Source organism: Schistocerca cancellata, chromosome 2 (genome assembly GCF_023864275.1).
Source record: "Schistocerca cancellata isolate TAMUIC-IGC-003103 chromosome 2, iqSchCanc2.1, whole genome shotgun sequence".
Classification (NCBI taxonomy): domain Eukaryota; kingdom Metazoa; phylum Arthropoda; class Insecta; order Orthoptera; family Acrididae; genus Schistocerca; species Schistocerca cancellata.
Window position 1 is genome coordinate 568169400 of NC_064627.1, and position 21972 is coordinate 568191371.

At 37.1% G+C, this 21972-nt stretch overlaps 2 protein-coding genes across 2 annotated transcripts in view; one reads left to right on the forward strand and one right to left on the reverse strand.

The window, feature by feature from the left end:
- Positions 1–13598, forward strand: part of LOC126156533 (melatonin receptor type 1A-A) — a 103622-nt gene extending 90024 nt beyond the window's left edge. Inside the window, exons 6-9 of the mRNA XM_049916317.1 lie at positions 3956–4132; positions 12537–12760; positions 13240–13344; positions 13577–13598. Coding sequence (XP_049772274.1) covers positions 3956–4132; positions 12537–12760; positions 13240–13344; positions 13577–13598 — 528 coding nt within the window. The remainder of the gene's footprint in view (positions 1–3955; positions 4133–12536; positions 12761–13239; positions 13345–13576) is intronic.
- Positions 13599–18575: 4977 nt separating this feature from the next.
- The window catches only part of LOC126156549 (SET domain-containing protein SmydA-8), a 51728-nt gene continuing 48331 nt past the window's right edge, over positions 18576–21972 (reverse strand). The window contains exon 5 of the mRNA XM_049916318.1: positions 18576–18984. Within this exon, the coding sequence (XP_049772275.1) occupies positions 18859–18984 (126 nt within the window). The 3' untranslated portion in view covers positions 18576–18858. The remainder of the gene's footprint in view (positions 18985–21972) is intronic.

Sequence of the window (21972 nt, forward strand, 5' to 3'; positions counted from 1 at the left end):
TACTATACGAATTGCAAATATCAAGAGGTGTAGCAGTAATGTTGTCTTTTACAAATATGCAACTGCCTCCACCTTTGTAAGATATTCTTGAGTAGTGACCCACGAGTTTAAAATTTGGTATCACAACACTTTCTATTTCAAAAGACCTCAAGAAATGTTCATTAATACATAATATCTGAGTATCTGACAGTTCACTTGCACTTGATAACAAAATTTCTAATTCATTAAGTTTGCTTTTGAGCCCTTGTACATTATGGATGTATACTTTTAGATCAAGAATTTTTTTGTTTAATTTTTTTACACATTGGTGAGGAGGTTCAGACTTTACCTTATTTACTACAATTTGCTGATGGAGTCCTTTGCCAGTTTTATGGTGTATCTTTAACTTGTTTGATGATGCTAAGTTTTTTCTTTTCTCAGAGGGGGATAGAAAAAATCCTCCTTCTTGGGTATATTCCGCCTTGATCTTAAATTTACTCTTACAGGTGTAGCTGCTGCAATCCTTTGTGGATCTTCTGATGTCTCCTCTTTCCTGCTTTCTTCGTTCTTGTCGAATTTGCTTTCCTCATTTTTGCTTGTAAGTCTTTCAGGAAGCTGATAGACTGATCTATTTCGTAATAGTCTTTTTTTAATTATTTCACTGATGTGATCGCACATAATACTTTTTCCGTCATAATTAAGGTGCATTCCGTGTTTGGTGTGTAGGTTTCGATGTAGTTTACTTACGTCCAGTACATCGCACTTTGGGTATTCTGCACACAATTTCTTAATTTTGATGTTAGTTTTCCTGATTTCTTTATTAACACACGATCTGTAAATTAGGTCGTGTCTATGAGGCACAGTGGCTACTATTATGTTCCTAGATTTATTCACTTCTAGAAAGTTCTGTAGCGTTTTAACGCAGGCATCGGCTTCATTTTTAGCTATGTCATTCGGACCCGCTATACATACAATAAAGTCATTATCCTCTATTGTGTTCATCTGAAGATCAATGTCTACGACATGGTGTGTTCCCGCTCCAGGTTTCACTATGCTAGTCACTGCCGTTTCTCGATTTTTCTCTCGGAGCATGCTTGATAGCTTTCTGCCGTGGCTGTCGGCAAGCAAGAGAATACCACACTTTTCCCTTAATGATATGTGTTTGTCCTTACCACTGTTTCCAAGTTTACTGTTGGTGTTCGGATTGCAGGTTTTTACAGCTTCACGATCAGTTGTACACTCGTTATGATACATCATATTTGTTTTTTCTCTAAGAAAGTAACACTTTTAACAGTTTTCGTGATTTGAGACCGAACTTTTTGCGACACTGCTATCCACTTGGATGATTTATCACGTGTATCTTGTTTCACTTCACACGAGTTTTCCACTGTTTGTACTTCGCCGATTTCTTTCTTCAGTCCAGCTATTTCCCTTTTTAAATTATTGACTATGAATTGTAGGCTTGAAATTCGTTCGTTTAGGGTTGTAATTTCAACTTTACAATTTTCACAGGTTTTCTTTTTAGCTACATAACTATAACTATTTCTCGTGTTAAAATTATCGGCTTCCACACTCGTGGCTATGATGAATGGCAGCTAGCTATAAATGTAGAAGAATGTAAGTTAATGTAGATGAGTGGGAAAAACAAACCCTTAGTGTTTGAATGCAGCCTGCTTGACACAGGCAAATCATTTAAATATCTGAGTATGACGCTGCAAAGCAGTACAAAATGGAATGATCATGTGAGGATTCAGGTAGGGAAGGCAAATGGTTGACTTTGATTTATTGGGAAAATTTTTGGAAAGTGTGGTTAATCTGTAAAGCAGACCACATATAGGACACTGGTGCAACCTAATTTTGATTATTACTTGAGTGTTTGGAATCCATACCAGGTTAGATTAAAAGAAGATATAAAGCAATTCAGAGGTGGACTGCTAGATTTGTCACTGACAGATTCAGACAACATGCAGATATTATGGAAATGCTTTGGGAACTCAAATGGTATTCCCTGAAGAGAAGGAGATGTTCTTTATGAGGACCACTATTGAGAAAATTTGGGGAACCAACTTTTGAAGCTGACTGCTGAACAATTCTACTCCGACCAATATACATTTTACATAAGGACCATGAACGTAAGATATGAGAAATTAGGGCTCAAATGGAGGCATATAGACAGTCATTTTTCCCTCACTTTGTTTGCAAGTGGAGCAAGAGAAGAAACAATTACTTGTGTTGTGGCTTACAGTGTATGTATGTAAAATTATTTAATTGGATAGATAGGATGTATGTAGATGTAGATATAGATGTAATCTCAGTTGAAAAAACAGGCTTCTGGCCAAAGCAGTGCTGCAAACATCAAGTTATGTCAGTTACTACCTACACTGAAGCAATATTTCAAAGAAAACTTAAAACTGCAGCTCTGTTCATTGACCTCTCTGAGGTTTATGATATAGTGTGGAGAGAAGATGCGATACACGAGCTTCTTCACATAATTCCCTGCAAACCAACAGCTCAGCTAATCAACATACACTAAATGACTGAGTGTTCCAAATGGAATGTGACCCAACTTCATTTCCCCAAGAAAATTACAGAATAGTCTACTGCAGGAATCATTCCTTGGCCCACTACTCTTCAGTCTGTATATTGCACAGATGCCAAAAACAAAATCAAAGAAGTTTGCTTATACTGATGATTGAGTACTTGCAACAAGGTGTAGCTCAGTAGAATCATCAGAGGAAATCCCTATAGTGGATGTAGACATAGTGGGAAAGTACTTTTGCTAATGTAAACTTCAGTCAAATGGCACCCAATTGGAGGTTTCCTGCTTCCACCTAAATAATGGACTCATTGAAGAAACATCAATATAAAGTTCAGAAACATTACACTTACTAACAATAAAACACCAAAATACCTCAGTGTAACCATTGATATGACTGTATCTTTTACAGAGCATGTAACAAAAACAGCTAAATAGTTGAAAACAAGAAACAACTTCATCTAAAACTATGTTATAGAACCTGGGGAGTATTGGCACCCACCCTGCACTCTTCTGCTGTAGGTCTTGTCTTGACGTCCAGCTAAATAACATCCAGAGAATGATTGCTGGTGTTATCCAATCAACTCTTCTACAGTAGCTACCCGTACTAAGCCACATTGCACCCATCTCAACTGTGACATAAAGATGTTCTCACAATGAGTGTAAAAAGCTCGTGGATAATATAAATCTACCAGTCCATGAAGATATTGGTGACGCAAACACTAACTGACTGTGCTGTTTGTAACTACCAACCAAAATATCAGAGGTCATTGTGGAAGATGTGTTCAATCTTACTAATGCATGGACTCAAGAATGGACCGGACAACAAAATAATAATACACCACATGTCACCCAAAAATTGCTAGCATTTGACTTGTCTTGCAAACCATAGTCATAAACAAAACTAGAACCAAACATGGCAGCTGTGCCTTTTTTCTTTTTTTCATTTTTCTGTTTTTTCCTTTTTTCCCCCAAAAATGGAGTAAGCATCAATTCCCACTTGTGATTGTGAATATCCGTAGCCCACCAGGCACAGCAGAAAAGAATGTACCACAGGATTATGTGACAGTAAGCAGGAAGACTTCCTGCTGGCAACACCATAGTTGACAGATTATATAAATACCCCAGATGTTTGTTTGTAAGGTTTTGTTTTATATATGTTATACTACACATTCTAAGTCATTTTTTTATGGATCAAAAAGCCATATGATGAATAGTGTTGGGAGGAGTGGTGGCAGAATCAAGTGAGATTTCTGTGAAACTGTTCTCAGAAAAATGTTGAAAAGCTACCCAGGGAGAACAGCGGAATCTTATACCAGTTCTTCCTCACTCTACTACATTTTTTAAGCATGATCAGTTTTGATGTACTGTATGAACAAACAAATTATTTGCATTGTAAAGTTTTTGAATGGAATAGTTAACATTTGTTCTCTTTTACAGCTTGATTACTATGAGAAAAAACTGCAGAGAACACATCAAAAAGTGTTTGTCAGCTACAAAACAAAAGTAGCTCGAACCATGTTCATTATTTTAGTAGTCTTTGTGATATGCAGAGGTCCTTACACTGCTCTTATATTTGAAAGATATGTCTGGCAAGCACTAAGTCAAATGAATCAAGTAAGTATGAATTTGAATGGTTTTTTCTAATTTTTTAGTAGAAGTAGTACCAAGCTTCCAGATTTTTAGGAATAAAGTACTGCTTTCATTATTATACGATTAGTGGGAACTTTTAGAAACAATTAATGAATGTTAGACTATGGCATCATAGGTCTCAGGTTTAATCCCTGCTCAGTCCTGTGTTTTAATCTGTCACTTATAACTTCTTTCATCTGTAGCAATGTTAATATGAAAAATACTGATTTACCCAATGGCTCAGAATCTATATTAAACTGTAGGTCCTCCTATAATCAGTTGGAGGCAGACAAGGTGTACCACCTCTAATAGGACCATGCCTAGTAAAGTGCTGTGCTCATCAAACCAATCTTTGGGTTGATGACAGCTTTACTTAAATTTAGTGCTGTTACCATTTTATGCATCTCAACTTGAAGAGTAATGTTCAATGTGTGAAATGTGTCAAAGATCAACATGGTTTGAGTGAGACAGCTACAAAATGAAGTTATGCTTCTAACATGGAAATTAAGTAGCACTTGGTTATATTTGCCATAGTGGCATGGAACAATAGTAAGTAGTCAGAATATAGTACATAGTATTCATCTACATCTGCATCTATATCTACATTTACATTCATAGAGTCTCACATGTACATAATATGTATTAATGTGCATGTGAGGCTCTATAATAAATACTATACTAAAGAGTGATTATCTGTGATGATGCATTGCCATAAACAAGGATATATGCAGTAAATGGTAGTAAAACACAAATTATCATTTTTGATTAAACCCACTGTTAATGAAAAGCTGCAGCATTTGTGTACATATTCCAGCTTTTGAGTATATGTAAGAATAATATGAAGAAGGAATGAAGGATAATATCAGTTTGTAGGAGTAGTAAGAAAGAAGCAGTAATTAAAAATTCCAATCTAACTGCAGATAAATTACAGGTAGTGTTACAAGCAATATGTGCCTTTACTGTTAACATTTATATTTCACAAACTGTCAGCAGAAATATGGTGGAAGGTAACATAATAATAATGATAATAATGATTAATAATAATAATAATTCCATGTTGCTCAGTAGCCTGGTGCAAGTCTTTCAGTTGGATGCCACTTTGGTGATTTGTGTGTCCCTAACCTACCCCAGTAATACTACTGGGTTAAGAGAATCATCAGTTTAATGTGGAATTCAAATTACTTGTCACTCCTGGTGAATCTTCACATCACTGAGAGGTGAAGGCTAGATTAAAGGGAGACTGAACTATTTTGTGGTATGGGCTGGGATTGAATACTGTGACCTTTTCGGTTTCCAGTCATGCACTTCATCACACACAGGCAAAACAGGGAAGGTACATGATGCCCAATACTAAACATTTTCCCAACCCCTGTTCCAAACTGCAGTAGAAAAGAACATTGTGTGTACACTTTCATTTGTGAACATACATAATGGGTGTATGGGGTAAAATATATTGTTCAGCTTCTCCATGAAGACATAGATCCAACTGATTCTACTGCTGCTTCCTTGCTCTGTATTCCAGTACTTTATCAAGCAGCTCTATGATGCTCTCCTGCTTAATAAAACTTTTAAGAAACCACAAAGTTCTTTGAGGCTAATTATCCTTGGTAATGATCCCAGAACATTGAAAGTATTTGAGAATGTCTTGAGTGGACTTCCATAAGTAATTTCTTTTGTAGGTGAACCATGCCTTTTGTGGATTTTGATGATGGTCACCATCTGGAGATTGCTTCTGTTACTATTATGTACACATGGGTATTCCATCTAAGTTTGTTGAATGTGATCGATAATTATATTATCATTGTACCTTATTCTTCTTATGTACCACATCTTCTGTTCTCAGATATTGTCATATTTATTTGTTATTAACATCCATTAAATAATATTTGCTGATCTCAGGCAATTGGCCCTCTTTTAACTGAACTTTTTTTAAATTGTGCTACATACCTCTGTATATACTAATACCTGTGAAAAGTCCAACACCAAGGAGGATACCTATGAATGAAATTAATTTTATACCACAGATTAGGTACAGGAATATAAAGAAATAATTATTAATACATCTAAAAACAAAGATGATGTAAGTTACCAAACGAAAGCATTGGTATATCGATAGAGACACTAACAAACACAAACACACACACAAAATTCAAGCTTTCGCAACCCATGGTTGCTTCATCAGGAAAGAGGGAAGGAGAGGGAAAGACGAAAGGATGTGGATTTTAAGGGTAAGGGTAAGGAGTCATTCCAATCCTGGGAGCGGAAAGACTTACCTTAGGGGGGAAAAGGGACAGGTATACACTCACACACCCACCCACCCACACACACACACACATATCCATCCGCACATCCTTTACATATGTCTGCTTGTGTCTGTATATGTGCAGATGGATATGTGTGTGTGTGTGAGTGTATACCTGTCCCTTTTTCCCCCTAAGGTAAGTCTTTCCGCTCCCGGGTGTGGAATAACTCCTTACCCTCTCCCTTAAAACCCACATCCTTTCGTCTTTCCCTCTCCTTCCCTCTTTCCTGATGAAACAATCATGGGTTGCGAAAGCTTGAATTTTGTGTGTGTGTTTGTGTTTGTTAGTGTCTCTATCGACATACCAAAGCTTTTGTTTGGTAAGTTACATCATCTTTGTTTTTAGATATATTTTTCCCACAAGGAATGTTTCCCTCTATTATATTCATATCATTGAAATAATTATTAATATACAACTGTACATGGTGTCTCATTTTTAGGGCTGAATGTAGTAGAAACTGCCTTATGTTGCAATCAGTGCCTCTAAATATTGTGGTTCGGTGTCAAAGTCAGCTCAGAATGTTACTGAATAATTACATGCAAGTCCGAAAAGTGTCATCAGTGATTACTGGAGGATTTTGATTAACTATTTCCCAGACGTTTCTTATAGGTGATATGTGAGGTAAATTTACAGACCAGGAGGTACCAACTGTTCTTCAGAGATAACTTGCACGTTCAACACCTTATGTAACCAGGCACTGTTCTGCTGAAGTATTGCGACTGTAGTTGCCTGAAAGAGGTGTTTGGGTATTAAAAACTGGTGTAGCAGATGCTACTCAAATTACCCTTAATATGTTAGAGTCAAGACTTATAATATAAAATGTTTCTTTGTTGACTATTTTAAATATGTAACACATAAATTTTATCATAATGAATGTTCTGGAGTGTACAATACAGATGTAACTGCTTTGTAACTGAATTGCTTATTTCTAAAGGGTGTCAACTCATGAATGACAAATTATTCAGGAGGAAGAAAAACATTCCACAGTCTTGTTTACTAATAATTTAATGACAATTTTTTTTCTATTATGTAAAAAAGTTCATTTTCTGAAACTTCCCGGCAGATTAAAACTGTGCGCCAAACCGAGACTTGAAGCTGGGACCATGGCCTTTCATGTGCAGGTGTTATATAAATGAGCAAACCAAGCATGACTCATGAACCATCCTCACAGGTTTACTTCCACCAGTACCTGATCTCCTACCTTCGAAATTTCACAGAAGTTCTCCTGTGAAAGTTGTAAGACTAGCCCTCCTGGAAGAAAGGATATTGTGGAGATGTGGCTTAGCTATAGCCTGAAGGATGTTTCCAGAACATATTTTTCACTCTGCAGCAGAGTCTGCACTGATATGAAACTTCCTAACTTGTTAAAACTGTGTACTGGACTGAGACTTAAAATTAGGACCTTTGCCTTTCACCCATATTGCCCACTTTTGTAACATCTAAGCTACAGTCAGATAAGAGTCCACGTTAATGGGGAAATGGTTGTAGATTTTGTAAAATATGCTGCTGTATGCTTTTTTTTCTTTTGAGTCATCAGTCTTCTGAATGGTTTGACATGACCGAATGAATTCCTATCCCAAGCTGACCTCAACTCAAAGTAGCACTTGCGCCATACAACCTAAATTATTTGTTGCATGAAATGTATTTGCATTTGCAAATATGGAGAACAATCAGCTATGTAACAGAATAATGACACTGAAAATTTGTGGCATACTGGGACTCAAACCTAGATTTCCCACTTATTGGTAGTGGCTTCCTCATCATTAGGCTATCTGAGCATGCATCACAGCCAGACTCAAACTTTCATATCTCATCAACGATGTGTGTCTACAACCTGCACTTGTGCATCCATTATGTATATTCTCATACAGGGGAGACATTTTAATTGAAAGTTGCTTGCCTGGTGTTGATGGATAAATATGATACTGCAGCGTCTGTGTTGTTCAGAAATATGATGCAATGTTCCTTTGGAGATGCATGCATACTAGATGTATTACAATCTTTGTGTTCTTCCACACCTTTTACCCTACACAGCTTCTTCTACTGCCATGGAGATTATTCCCTGATATCATAACATGTGTCATATCAGCCTGTGCCTTCTTCTTATCTATGTTTTCCAAATGTTCCTTTCTCCACCGATTCTGTTCTTCTCTGTTCCTGTTTTACCACTATCTGTGATTCACTGCCATACAATGCTGCACATGATTCACATTCTCAGAAATTTCTTTCTCAAATTAAGGCCTATGTTTGATACTAGTAAACTTCTCTTGGCCAGGAATGCCGTACTTGGTGTGCTAGTCTGCTTTTTATGTTCACTTGCTTTGTTTTGCTTACAAGGCAGCAGAATTCCTTAACTTTGTCGGCTTTGTGACCACCAATTTTGATGTTAAGGTTCTTGTTATTCTCATTTATGCTGCTTCTCATTACTTTTGTCTTTTTCCACTTTATTCTGAATCTATATTCTGTCCTCATTAGACTTATTTCCATCCAACATATCCTGTAACTTTTCTTCATATTCACTGAGGATAGCAATGCCATTGGCAAAATTTGTCAGTCATATCCTGTCACCAGGAGTTTTAATCTCATTCTTGGGCCTTTCTTTTCTTTCTGTCATTGCTTCTTCAATGTACAGCTTGAACAGTAAGGGAAAAAGACTGCAATTTGAGCACTTCATTCTTGGTCTTCCAATCTTATTGTTCCCTCTTTGTTCATTACATATTGTATATTACACATCGCTCCCTATATCATACTCCCATTTTTATCACAGTTTCAACATCTTATGGCATTTTATACAGATGAGTGCTTCTGCTAGCTCTGGATATCCAATGAACATTGATTTTTCTTGAGTCTTGCTGTCATTATCAAGTGTAATGTCAGAACAGCCAATCTGGTGCCTTTACCTCTGCTAACCCATAACTGATCATCTAACAGACTCTCAGTTTTCTTTTCTATTTTTATTGTCAGTAGCTTTGGTGCTTGAACTGTTAAGCTGATTGTGTGATAGTTCTCAACTTATCTGCCTTTGATCTCTTCAGAATTGTGTGGATGATATTTTTCCAAAGTCTGGTAATATGTCGCCAGTCTCATACATTCTACACACGAGACTGAATAGTTGTTTGGTTGTCAGTTTCCCCAATGATTTTACAAATTCTGATGGAATATTGTCTATTACGTCTGCCTTACTTGATCTCAAGTCTTCCAGAACCCTTTTAAATTCAGACTCTAGTACTCAATCCTTTATGTCTTCCATATTGACATCAGTCATCTTCTTTCATGTTGTCAGACAATTCCTCCTCCTCACAGAGGCATTCAGTGTACTCATTCCACTATTTTGTTCTCTCCTTCATGTTTAACAGTGGAGTTCCCATTGTGCTCTTAATTTTACCACAATTGCTTCTAATTTCATTGAAGAGTGTGTAGATTTTTCTATATGCCGAGTCAGTCCTCCTTACAGTCATTTATTGTTTGATTTCTTCATATCTTTACTGCAGCCATATCACCTTAAATCCCTGCACTTCCATTTATTTAATTCTTTATATTGCTTTATCCATCTCTTTCCCTGAACAATTTTATGCTTCCTTCATGTGTCAACCAAATGAAGTATTTTTCTGTTAGTCAAGGTTTCTTCACAGTTACCTTCCTTGTATCTTTGTTTGACCATTCAGCATATGTGATTGCCCTTTTTAGAGATGTACACCCCTCTACAACTGAACAACATTCTCTGGTGTTCCTTACCGTAGTATCCACATCCTTACTGAAGTTCAAATGTATCTCATAATTCCTAAGTACTTCAGTATCTCAGTGCATTCCACACTGATTCTTCTGGATGATTCTCTTAAACTTATGTCTACTCTGCATAATTACTAAATTGTGATCAGAGTCTATACATGCTCCTGGCTATGCCTTAGAATCCAGTCTCTGATTTCAGATTTTCTGTTTGTTCATGATGTAATCCAGCTGGAACTTCCTGTGTCTCCAGGTCTTTTCCAAGTATACCTCCTTTTCCTTTGATTATTGAACAGAATATTCATTACTGCCATCTGAAATTTATTGCAGAACTCAGTTAGTCTTCCTTCACTCTCATTCCTACTGCCAAGCCCACATTCTCCAGTAACCTTTTTTTCTATTCCTTCCCATACAATGGCATTCCAATCCCTTGTGGTTGTTAGATTTTCATCTCCTTTTACATACTGAATTACTCATTCAGTATCCTCATACTTTTGCTATCTCTTCATCTTCTGCTTGCAATATTGGCATGTACACGTGAACTATTGTTGTTGGCATTGGTTTGCTGTCAAATGTGATGACAACAACCCTATCACTGAATTGTTCACAGTAGCTCATTCCTTGCCCTACTTTTGTATTCATAATGAATCCTAATCAAATTATACCATTTTGTGCTGCTGTTGATATTACTCTATATTCATCTGACAAGAAAGACTTATCTTCTTTTCATTTCACTTCACTGACCTACACTACATCTAGACTGAGCCTTTGCATTTCCCCTTCAGATTTTCTAACTTTCCTACTATGTTCAAACTTCTGACATTCCAAGCTCCATCTTGTAGAATATTATCCTGTTGTTGGTTATTCCATCATTTTCTCATTGTCTGCTCCCCCTTTTGCAGTCCCTTCCTGCAGATCCAAATGGGGGACTAGTCTGGAATCTTTCACCAATGAAGGGATCATCATGATAACTTTTAAATTACAGGACACATGTCCAGTGGATACCCATTATATTTCTTTAATGCAGTTGTTTCCATTGCTTTCTGTATTTTCATGTCCTTGATAATTGCTGATTCTTCCACCTGTTAGTGGCATTTCTCACTCCAATGGCAAGACAGTGAACCTCTGACCACTACTCTGGACGCTTTGACAAGGCTACTGGCAGAGCAAGGGTGACTTCTTATGCTGCAAGTCTTCAACTGCCATTACTGATGATATTTTATTCAAAATTTAAGCAGTGGCAGGGTTTGGACCCTTGACCCAGGGCATTTTGATTACTAGTTAAAGATGCTACCCCTAGACCATGACCACAGACAGAACAGTAGCATTCTTAAAGTTGTACGAGTGCGGTTGCGACATCCATATGCATCCTCAGTGTAATGGTATAGCAAAGAGCACACTCCATTAGCATCTTTCTTGTCTTGGCCCTTGCAATAACAACAAAACACACCTTCATTTTTTCATGTTGTATATCTCAAAATTAAAAACACGTGGCATACTATAAAATGATCATTTTACTGTTTTTTCATCATTGTTTGAAATTTTTCAACTTTGAGCTGCTTGTCTTAATATTATCTGTGGAATATTTAATAAAAGTTTACAACAAAAATCACCAATTATTTCAGCATGATTCCAGGTCTGCAACACATCATTTTCTAAAGTGTGACACCTATTGGAGTTGTTCCCCATTAGAAACAATTGCAGACTTAAATCTGCTCTCTACAAGTGGCAAGACAATGTGATGCCCCATTTTATTATTGAAGAATGCATCCATCTCTCAAAAAACCAGAACAGACAAAACCTGCACTTTCAATTTTTGAGGAGTTTGTTAACAAGCAGTTCAATTAAAATAAGCATCAGATATAACTTTTATAGCTTAAGTTCATAAGAGGAGTTTACACATGTTACTCTTAGCTTGGGTGCTGTCTTTGGTATCAGTTGTGCACTGGAAATGGACTTATAATTCAAAACCTAGATTGCACAGAAATGAAATTTTATCAGCAAAGCATGAAAGTATTAACTAATCAATTAAAACCATTGCTGTATCTTCTGATTTTATGTTAATCCCTATACAACAATATTTGTATCATCAGTGTATGACAGTTCACAACAGATCTCTGTTGTTGCTGTTGTTTCATTTTCTGTTTTTGTATTGTACATTGCCTTTAATTTTGTTATAGGGGAACAGAGATATTACTTCTATTACAGTATTCATTTGTTTCTCAGTAGAATGCTCAGCTATTATTTTGCAATTTTTAGTTTTTATATATGCTTAATATGAATAATACTTGACCTGGTGTGCTTGAAAAAAAATATTTTGAGATTTGTTTTAAATGTTTGTGCATCACTGGTTCTTACAGGTGACAGAGAGTTTTCACGAGTTCTGGTTTGCAGCAAAATATTTTCTGTATGTCAATGCTGCTATCAATCCACTGATATACGGATTCACAAATGAAAGCTTCCGCCGGGCATTCCGCACGTTACCGGTGTCCAGATGGGTTTTTGGTAACAGTAATATCTTAATGTCTCCTTTACGGGAGGAAAAACAACGGCACTCCCCAACTCCAGCTACCAAAGAAACTAAGCACAAAACAAAGAAGAAGAAAAGTAAGAAAGAAGAATATGAACAGCGGCAATGGTTTGTTGAACCAAAACGTTTACATTTAAGTACACTCACTACACAGTTATATATGTGACTTAGTCCATCCCTCAATCACAATGATCAACTGTTTCTATTTTTTTTCAGATAAGCAATTATGGAAAATCCAGAATATAAGATAATGTGTATAAAAGAGCTAATTGCTATAGAGGAGATGCTGAGCAGACAGACATAAGGAGGACACACACACACACACACACACACACACACACACACACACACACACACACAGAGAGAGAGAGAGAGAGAGAGAGAGAGAGAGAGAGAGAGAGAGAGAGAGATATGCAAAAGCTGAATGTTCTTTCTTCACTACTATCAGCTGCACAGTATCTCCTCTGTTTTTAAGTAGCAATCTGTCCTGTCATACATATATAATATTAAAAAAAGTTATGTATCATTGTCAGTAACAACCAGGTTGCTCTGGAAGAGATTGTCATTTGTCTTATGTGTAATGAAAGAAAAATGATGAAAGCTGTCAATACAATTGCTCTTCCATATGACACCTCAGTGTAATAATCATTATGAATGTTATTTGGAGATTTAACACAGAAAATGGAGTTCAGATACATAATTTGATATTTAATCCTATCATGAAATTACTGTTTTGAGTAACTGATGTGGAACTATAAAGTAGAACTTCTGTGACACCCACTTACACTACATGTTCAGAATCTAAATTGATAAATTCTCTTATCAATGACACAAAATAGTCTTTTTTTTAATGCTGGAATGTATTTACAGATCAATTATTTGTCAAGTGTAAAAGGATACTGTTTTAATGTAATGCCATGTGTTTGTTGTCCAATACTGTTACATATAGTGACAACACACAAACTAAACAATTCTTAATAAGGATGTAAGGATATTTGCTATAAAATAAATAATTGAAACATTTCAGTCTTTAAAAGTGAAATAAATTATTGCAACAGGAATCAGTTTTGAACACTTTCAATTTTGTTTCATTTTATTAATGCAGAAAGTAATTTGCATTTGTCTCTACAACATTTGGAATACATTTTTAACCAATTATCCATGAAATGTATTTCAAAAATAGTTTTTAAACTGCAAATCATTTCCGGAGGCAGATATAGATTCTGACGTTTTATTGGTTATAAAATGCAGTTTGAAACTGTAGAAGTTGTTAGAAGATAGGAGATTAAGGAGCTGTGGCCTAGATACAGTGAAAGAAGCACATATTGTCAACAGTTTCAGAAGGAGTATTAGGCAACAGTTGCCTGAAATTGGGGAAAAGTATAGAAAGAAGACAAGTGGATAGTTTTGAGAGATGAAATAGTAGTGGCAGCAGAGCATCAGATAAGCAAAAAGAAAAGGCAAGTAGAAATCATTGGTTACCACATGAGATATTGAGTGTAGTTGACAAAAGTAGAAAATATAAAATTTCAGAAAATGAAATAGGCAAAATACAATACAGACATCTAAAAACTGAGAGTGACAGGAAGTGTAAAATGACAAAGCACAAATGGCTAGAGGAGAAAAGAAAGGCCATAAAAGCATGTATGACCTTGGGATAGATAGATGCCACCTGCAGAAAAATTAAAGAGGATTTCAAAGAAAAGAAAAAAAAAAGCAGCTGTTTGAATATCTGAAAGATGAGAGGAGCATATATCTTGGCTGTACAAGGGAAATGAAATTGGAGATGATGTCATAGAAAGGGAAGATGGAGCTAATGAATCATCCGTTCAATAATTTATGGTTACAAGATACTGACATGAATTATTTACAAAAGAATGAAAAACTGTTAGAAGACAAAATCAGTGAAAATCAGTTAGTGTTCTGGAGAAATGTAGGACCATGTGAAACAATATTGACCCTGCATGTTGTCTTAGAAGGTGGATTGAAGAAAGGCAAGTCTACTTTTCTAGCATTTGTAGATTGAGAAAACTCTTTGACAACATTGGTAGGAATACATTCTTTGAAATTTTAAAGGTGATGAATGCATAATGCACATAGGATAAATAGAGGGAGAAAATGGTTACAACTTATATAGAAACCAGGCTGCAGTTACAGTATTTGCAGGACATGAGATGGAAGCAGTGGCTGAGAAAAGTGTAAGACACGGTTGTAGCCTATCTTCCATTTTATTTAAACTGAGTACTGAGCAAGCTATAAAGGAAACCAATGAGAAATTTGAAAAGGGAATTAATGTCCAAGGAGAAAAAAGTTAAAACTTTGATGTGTGCTAACGACAAATTAATTCTATCAGAGACAGCAAAGGACTTGGACGAGCAGCTAAGTAGAATGGATAGTGTAATAAAAAGTTGTTCTAACATAAACATCAATAGAAGTGAAACTACAGTAATGAAATGTAGCTGAATTAAATCATTTGATGCTGAGGGAATTAGATTAAGAAATGAGACACTAAAAGAAGTAGAAGAGTTTTCCTATTTGGGCAGCAAACTACTGACCATGGCCAAAGTGAAGTATAAAAGTGCACCACGAAGGAATTATCCAAATGGGGCAGAAACTGGTTGATGCACTGATCATGTACAGACAAACAAATGATTACAATGTCAAGAAGATCAAAAATTGAGCAAGTCAACTCAATGACATGATGGTCAACCTGTGGCCCGAGTGCAAGCCGTTTTTCAGTTTTTTAATGTCCTCCTGAGAGATAGCATGCCAAAATCTTTTCAATTGGTACGTTAGATTGTAAAAATCCCAAACTGGTTGGAGGGCCCTGTCCATAGTGCTACAAACATTCTCAAATGGTGAGAGATCTGGAGATCTTGCTGGCCAGGCTAGGGTTTGACAAGCATGAAGGCAAGTAGTAGAAATGCTCACTATGTATGGATGGGCATTATCTTGCTAAAATGTAAGTCCAAGTTGACTTACCAGGAAGGGTAACAAAACAGGGTGTAGAATATCATCTATGCACTGCTGAACTGTAAGGGTGCTGTGGATGACAACAAAAGAAGTTCTGCTATGAAATGAAATGGCACCTCAGAACATCACTCGTGGCTGTCAGGCCATATGGCAGGTGACAGTCAGTGGTATCCCACTGTCCAGAGTGTCTCCAGACACATCTTCTCTGGTCACAGGGGCTCAGTTTGAAGTGTGATACATCAGTGGAGATAATTCTACTCCAGTATAAGAGATTCCAGACCAGATGTGCCTGACACCATTGGAAATGGGCTTGTTGGTGTACAGAGCTCAATGATAGTCGGCATGACATGTACTGTGAGCTCAGCCCCCTTTCTGTGAGCACCTTATTAATGATCTTTATGATGACTGAAGCCGCAGTTGCATGTTGGATAGCTGATAATGGTGAATCTGGGGCTTTGATTGTCTATTTGATGACTGTTTGGTCCTCATGTTCTGTCATCTCTCTAGGTTGACCGCTTCCTTCTTGACACTGTGTTCACCCATTCCTGTCAACATCATTGTGTGGACATCATTCTCATTCAAATGATGAGCAATTCACCAACTACTCCAACTGCCTTCTTTGAGCCCAACCACACATCCTCTCTTAAAAGCTGACACTTGTGTATATTGTTCAGACACCTGTCTTTGAGGCATAGTTACTGTCTGTCTGAATACAAGGAATGAAATTTGTAAAGACTTTATGGCCCAGTATTGACATGTTCCCTGTTTACTATCCTTGGCAGATGCATGGTGAAAATGTGCTGCACCATCTTGCATTCATCCATCGCCGCCAAAATTTACAATTTTGCAATTTCCTTCAATACTAGTACAAATATAAATTTGTGGCCAGTTTGCATATCTTCTTCATGGTGCATTGCTCTTTTTGTGTTAAAATGTATAAATTAAAGTGTTAGGCAGTCTTCTCTGTAGGTATTTGTCTGGAGTGTAGTGATATATGGAAGTCAAAACATGAACAATAAGTATTTCAGGCAAGAAGAAAATAGAAGCTTTTGGAATGTGCTGTAACAATGTTAAAAATTAGATAGGTAGACTGAATAACTAATGAGGAGGTACTGAATCTCACTGAGGAGAAAGAAATTGATGGCATTATCCCACTTAAAGAAGGGGTTGGTTAGCGAGACACATACTGTAACAAACGAATCATCAGTTTGTGAATGGAAGAATTTGTGTGTGTGTGTGTGTGTGTGTGTGTGTGTGTGTGTGTGTGTGTGTGTGTGTGTGTGTGTTGGTGGGGGGGGGGTCAAGCATTCTAGAGGGAGAAAATGGCCAGAATTCAGTAAGCAGGGCCAAATGTATGTAGGTTGCAGTAGCTATGGAGAGATGGAGAAGCTTACACAGGGTAGACCAGCATGGAGAACTGCATCAAAGCATCATCAGACTGAATACAAAACAACAACAACAACAACAACAACAACAACAACAAGAACTTGAGCAAAAATTACCTTACAAGGTCAAGTTACTTTAATTTGAAATCTGTCAGTATTATAGACAAAAACCATTGCCATCAAGACATGAAAACCCTGCAGGGAGCAGGGTCAAAACATATTGACCATTGTGTGTGTGTGTGTGTGTGTGTGTGTGTGTGTGTGTGTGTGTGTGTGTGTGTGTGCACTGGACCCTCAGTTATATAGATGAGGTTCCAGTCTGAAATACCATTCTGATCTTCGAGTATTTGTACGACATACAATACATTCAATCAAGAGGGTTGCAGACAGTGTCACCATGCTGTCTGCAGTGTTGTTGGTAAGGTCTGTCTGCAGTGTTTTTGGTAAGGTGCCAGTCCATATTTTTTCCCTACAAAGCAATTTACGAAGGTAGTGCTAATATTTGCAAGATCTTGACGTTAGGACTGGACACTGGAATGTATCCTAATTAGACCCCACAAGCATCACTAAAATGTATGAAGGGTTCACTCTCCCATTCTTGGTAAAGCAATCTGCTCTCACATAATACCAAATTTTCATTTTCTATTGCTTCCAATACTTTGCCCCATTCTATAAAAGCATCAGATAAATTTTTAGATGATATGTTGTTATTAATATATCACATACCTGTTGCATTATAATCTTACCTGTGTTACATGTAATTATGTTCGTACTATGAGGCATGATACTACAGTTTGATTTTAACCTAGTTAATCCTCACAGTTGACTGATTTGATTAAAAAGAATGACTTCATGAACACCAGATATTCTAGAAATTTTTTGTTTATAGTAAAGTGATAGTACAGTTTGCTTCTGTGGATATCTGAAAGTTGATTTTTAAGACAACTGGTTTTGGAAGTATGCTATAATGTATCAGTGAAGCTTCTCACTATTAAGAAAACTAGATTTTTTGTTTTAATACTATAAAAAGGAACCAGGAGATCCACTTGTTTCTCAGCCACAGTTTGTCAGTGGCTATTCGTGCAGACAGACCGCTTGTTGGTTGTCATGCCCACATAGAACATATCACAGTGGTTGCAACCTAGCTTGTAGATCACGTGTGTGTGTGTGTGTGTGTGTGTGTGTGTGTGTGTGTGTGTGTGTGTGTGTGTGTGTTCATCTTTTTGATGAAGGGCTTACTGGCTGAAAGCTTTCTTTGCGACAGTCTTTTTGTTGTGCCTATCTGTGACTCAGCATGTCTGCTATATGGTGAGTGGCAACTTTTCATTTCATAATATTGTTACATTCCATCCTGGATTTTCCATTCTAGATTTTTTGTTTTCTTGATGTTACAAAGTGTTACATCCTAAAACTATTAAACACACTTAGGCTATTGTAACAGATGTACTGTTTACTTGAATGGCTTGTAAAAATAGTTTTGTAAATATGAAAACATGACAGGTAAAGGAATGTATTCATAACAACATTTTTATTAAATCATACAATAAATTTTCTTTGTACTTTTCAATTAATGCTTCAAAATTGATTGTAGATTTGAAAGTATACTTAACTTATAAGATATTGTCTATAGTAGGTTCCATCCATACTACATTATTCTTTTTGATATATTGTATATAAAAAGATATACAAATAAAGCAACACTTCATGAAACAATCATCACAGACAGAACATTTTATTGCATAAATATTATTGCCTATCCTAGTTTCTAAGTTATTAAATAAATAAAATTGGATTTCAGTCATCATTTAACTCTGTAGCGAGGGCTTCCAATTTTTCTTCAAGTAATTTTGTCATGTCAGGCTCTGACTGGAGAATTTTTGTTGCATCTTGCAACAGAGTCATTGCTTCTCCCATGATTTCCTAAGAGCAATAAAACAGAAGTCAGGTTACAGTGTTACCAAACTACAAATGAGAAGTAAACACATATGCAAAACATTAAACTGGAATTAATTTTCATACAGTCATTAATGGAACATTGTCAGATTGGCACCATGTCAAACATACCTTTTCAGCAAGTCAAGACAAAACATAAAGCAGCATAAATTACAGGAATGTGTCAAAGTTAATTGAGAGGAGGATCAATATTGAGTCAGGAGGGACAAACAAAACTTCTGAGGGGCTGAGGATTTTTGTGGAAATGCTAACAACAGTGTTGCTGGGCTTATTTTGACTCTGTATTTAGTGGGATGTTGAAAGGGAGTCTAGGGGCTGTAGTAAGGTGAAGAGGTCAACTAGTCAGGGTCTGGGGACCATGAGGGGTTGACAAGGAGGAACACTGTGGGTAGGCTAGGGCTTGGATAGTAGTGCTCGAAGGCAGCAGGTGCAGAATCCCTTGCACTCCAGCATCTAGAGGAGCATTTCAGGCATCACCTCCACAAGTTAAGCAGCCTGCTAATTTCCTACTGCTGCCTTGGGCCACCACTACCCTACACTGCAGTCCTGTTGGTACTGTAATCCAGATGCAGTATGATGGCTGACGGATGGTGTAATGGCCACATTGTTGCAATGTAATAAAATGGAGTGGAGTAATATGGAGTAGCAAATTTATTGTGCATTTCACAACAGACATAGAGTCACCAATGTAGGAAGAGTCAGCCACAGTACAGTAGGAACTATTTCCAGTCATACACAACAGGTGTAGCATAATGTACACTTTATTCTCAAGAACAACTTTACATATGTCTCCAATGAATACTGGTATAGAATGAACTGTATTTCCTCTCACTCTGTCCAAACATCACCCACACTGCACCATCCAGAGACACTCAAGTCTCACACAGAGGTTGATATCACTACATGTTGATGGGATATTCTGTAAAGGAACTTGTATTACTCAGCTTCTACAAAAGTATTCTTATTATCATATACTGATACATTACTGCCATTAATACCAACAGTATCACAGAATAACATTTGATCATTCATCTAATCTCTATATTCTCTTATTCATCATGTTCCATAGAGACTATTATGATGATGAACTTTTAAAGATGCGGAATGAGACAACATATACATCATCAAAGTGAAACAGCTGTTAAGAACTATAGTAATGGCAAACCATCATTAAACTACTACAAACTATATGTGCTTACTCAAACTAAATTTAAACTTGCAAACTTAAAAGGAATGCTGCTACTTGGAAAAGGTAAACCTATCACTGCTGTTAATCTCCTATTAAAAGCCTAAAATCTTAAATGAAAAACAGCAACAGAGGGGCGTTCAAAGCAGAGTGCTGTCACTGAACTGGAAAACCAGACCATCATAGATATTCATAGGCACTTGCAGAATGTTTGTGCAGATCTGGCAGTGAAGGAAAACACAGTGAGTCATTGGGTGAGGTACCCATCATCATCACAACAAGATCATGCAATCCTGTCTGATTTCTCATGTGTGGACGGCTGCAAACAGCTGTGACTCATGCAGTGTTGGAACATGCAGATACTCTCATTTGAGGTGATCAATAGAATCAAAATCAAACACCTTGCTGCTCAATTGGATGTCCCTGTTGGTAGTGCCGACAGCTTCATCCACAAGTTGGGGTGCTCAAAGGTGTGGGCCTATTAGGTTCCTCCCCACCTAACAGAAGACCATAAAGAGCAATGTGGTGCCATTTGTGCAGAGTTGCTTGTGCGTTAAAAGTCTGATTGTGACAATTTTTTGTTAAGCATCATCACAGGTCACTGGAACATGGGTTCATCAATTTGAACCAAAAATAAAATGGCAATTCATGGAGTAGTGTCACAACACCTCTCCTCCAAAGAAAAAGTTCAAAGCTGCACCCTCAGTTGATAAAGTCATGGTGACTGTCTTCTGGGACTCTGAAGTGTATTGTGCTATCCTTAGGAAATTGAAGAAATGGCTCCAGCATGTTCATCACCACAAAAATTCTAATTAACTTCTTCTTCTCTGTGACAAAGCAAGGCCTCACACAAGTCCGTGCACTGAAGAGCAGCTCACAAAACTTCATTGAACTGTTCTTCCTCATCTGCCCACAGCCCAGATCTTGCACCTTCCAACTTCCAACTTGCATCTGTTTGGCACAATAAAGGATGTGCTCCACATGAGGCAGTATTTGGATGACAGGGAGGTTACTGATGCCGCAAGACATTGGCTCTGATGTCGACCAGTAGAGTGGTACCATGTGGGCATACAGGCTCTTCATATAATGTGGCATAAGCCTGTCACATTGAATGGAGATTATATTGAAAAATATGGTTTTGTGGTCAAAAGAGTGGGGAATAATATGGTGTACTGGAATCCTGAATAAAACCAACCTGCTTTCTGAAAAAAGAAAAATATGTTTTGCTTTACTTGCTTAACAATCCTCATAGATAATCAGATAATTTGTATAGGAAGTGGCTATGGAGGCATGGGCTTAGCTTCTCTTGTTGCAGCCCTTGAGGAAGAATGGGCTGCTATTCCTCTATTAAACGCAAAGGGTGGACACATCCCATAGAATGTCCACTGTTGATCAGATAGCATATAGTCATTGTGTACATCATTATACAACTAAAACTGATTTTTGATTTGGTACATCAGTCTTATGACTGGTTTGATGTAACCAGCCATAACTTCCTCTTCTGTGTCAAATTTTTCATCTCAGAGTAGCACATCCACCAAAATTCCTCATTATTTGCTGGATGTGTTCCAATCTCTACTCGTCCCTTACAGATTTTGTCCTCTATGTCAAACATGTTAGGACTGATGGCCTCAGAAGTTAAGTCCCATAGTGCTCAGAGCCATTTGAAGCATTTTTTTTTCAAACATGTTTCATCATCCTGTTCTTTCTTGTCAGTATCTTCTACATGTAGCTATCCTCACCAATTCTGAAGAAAATAACCTCATTTC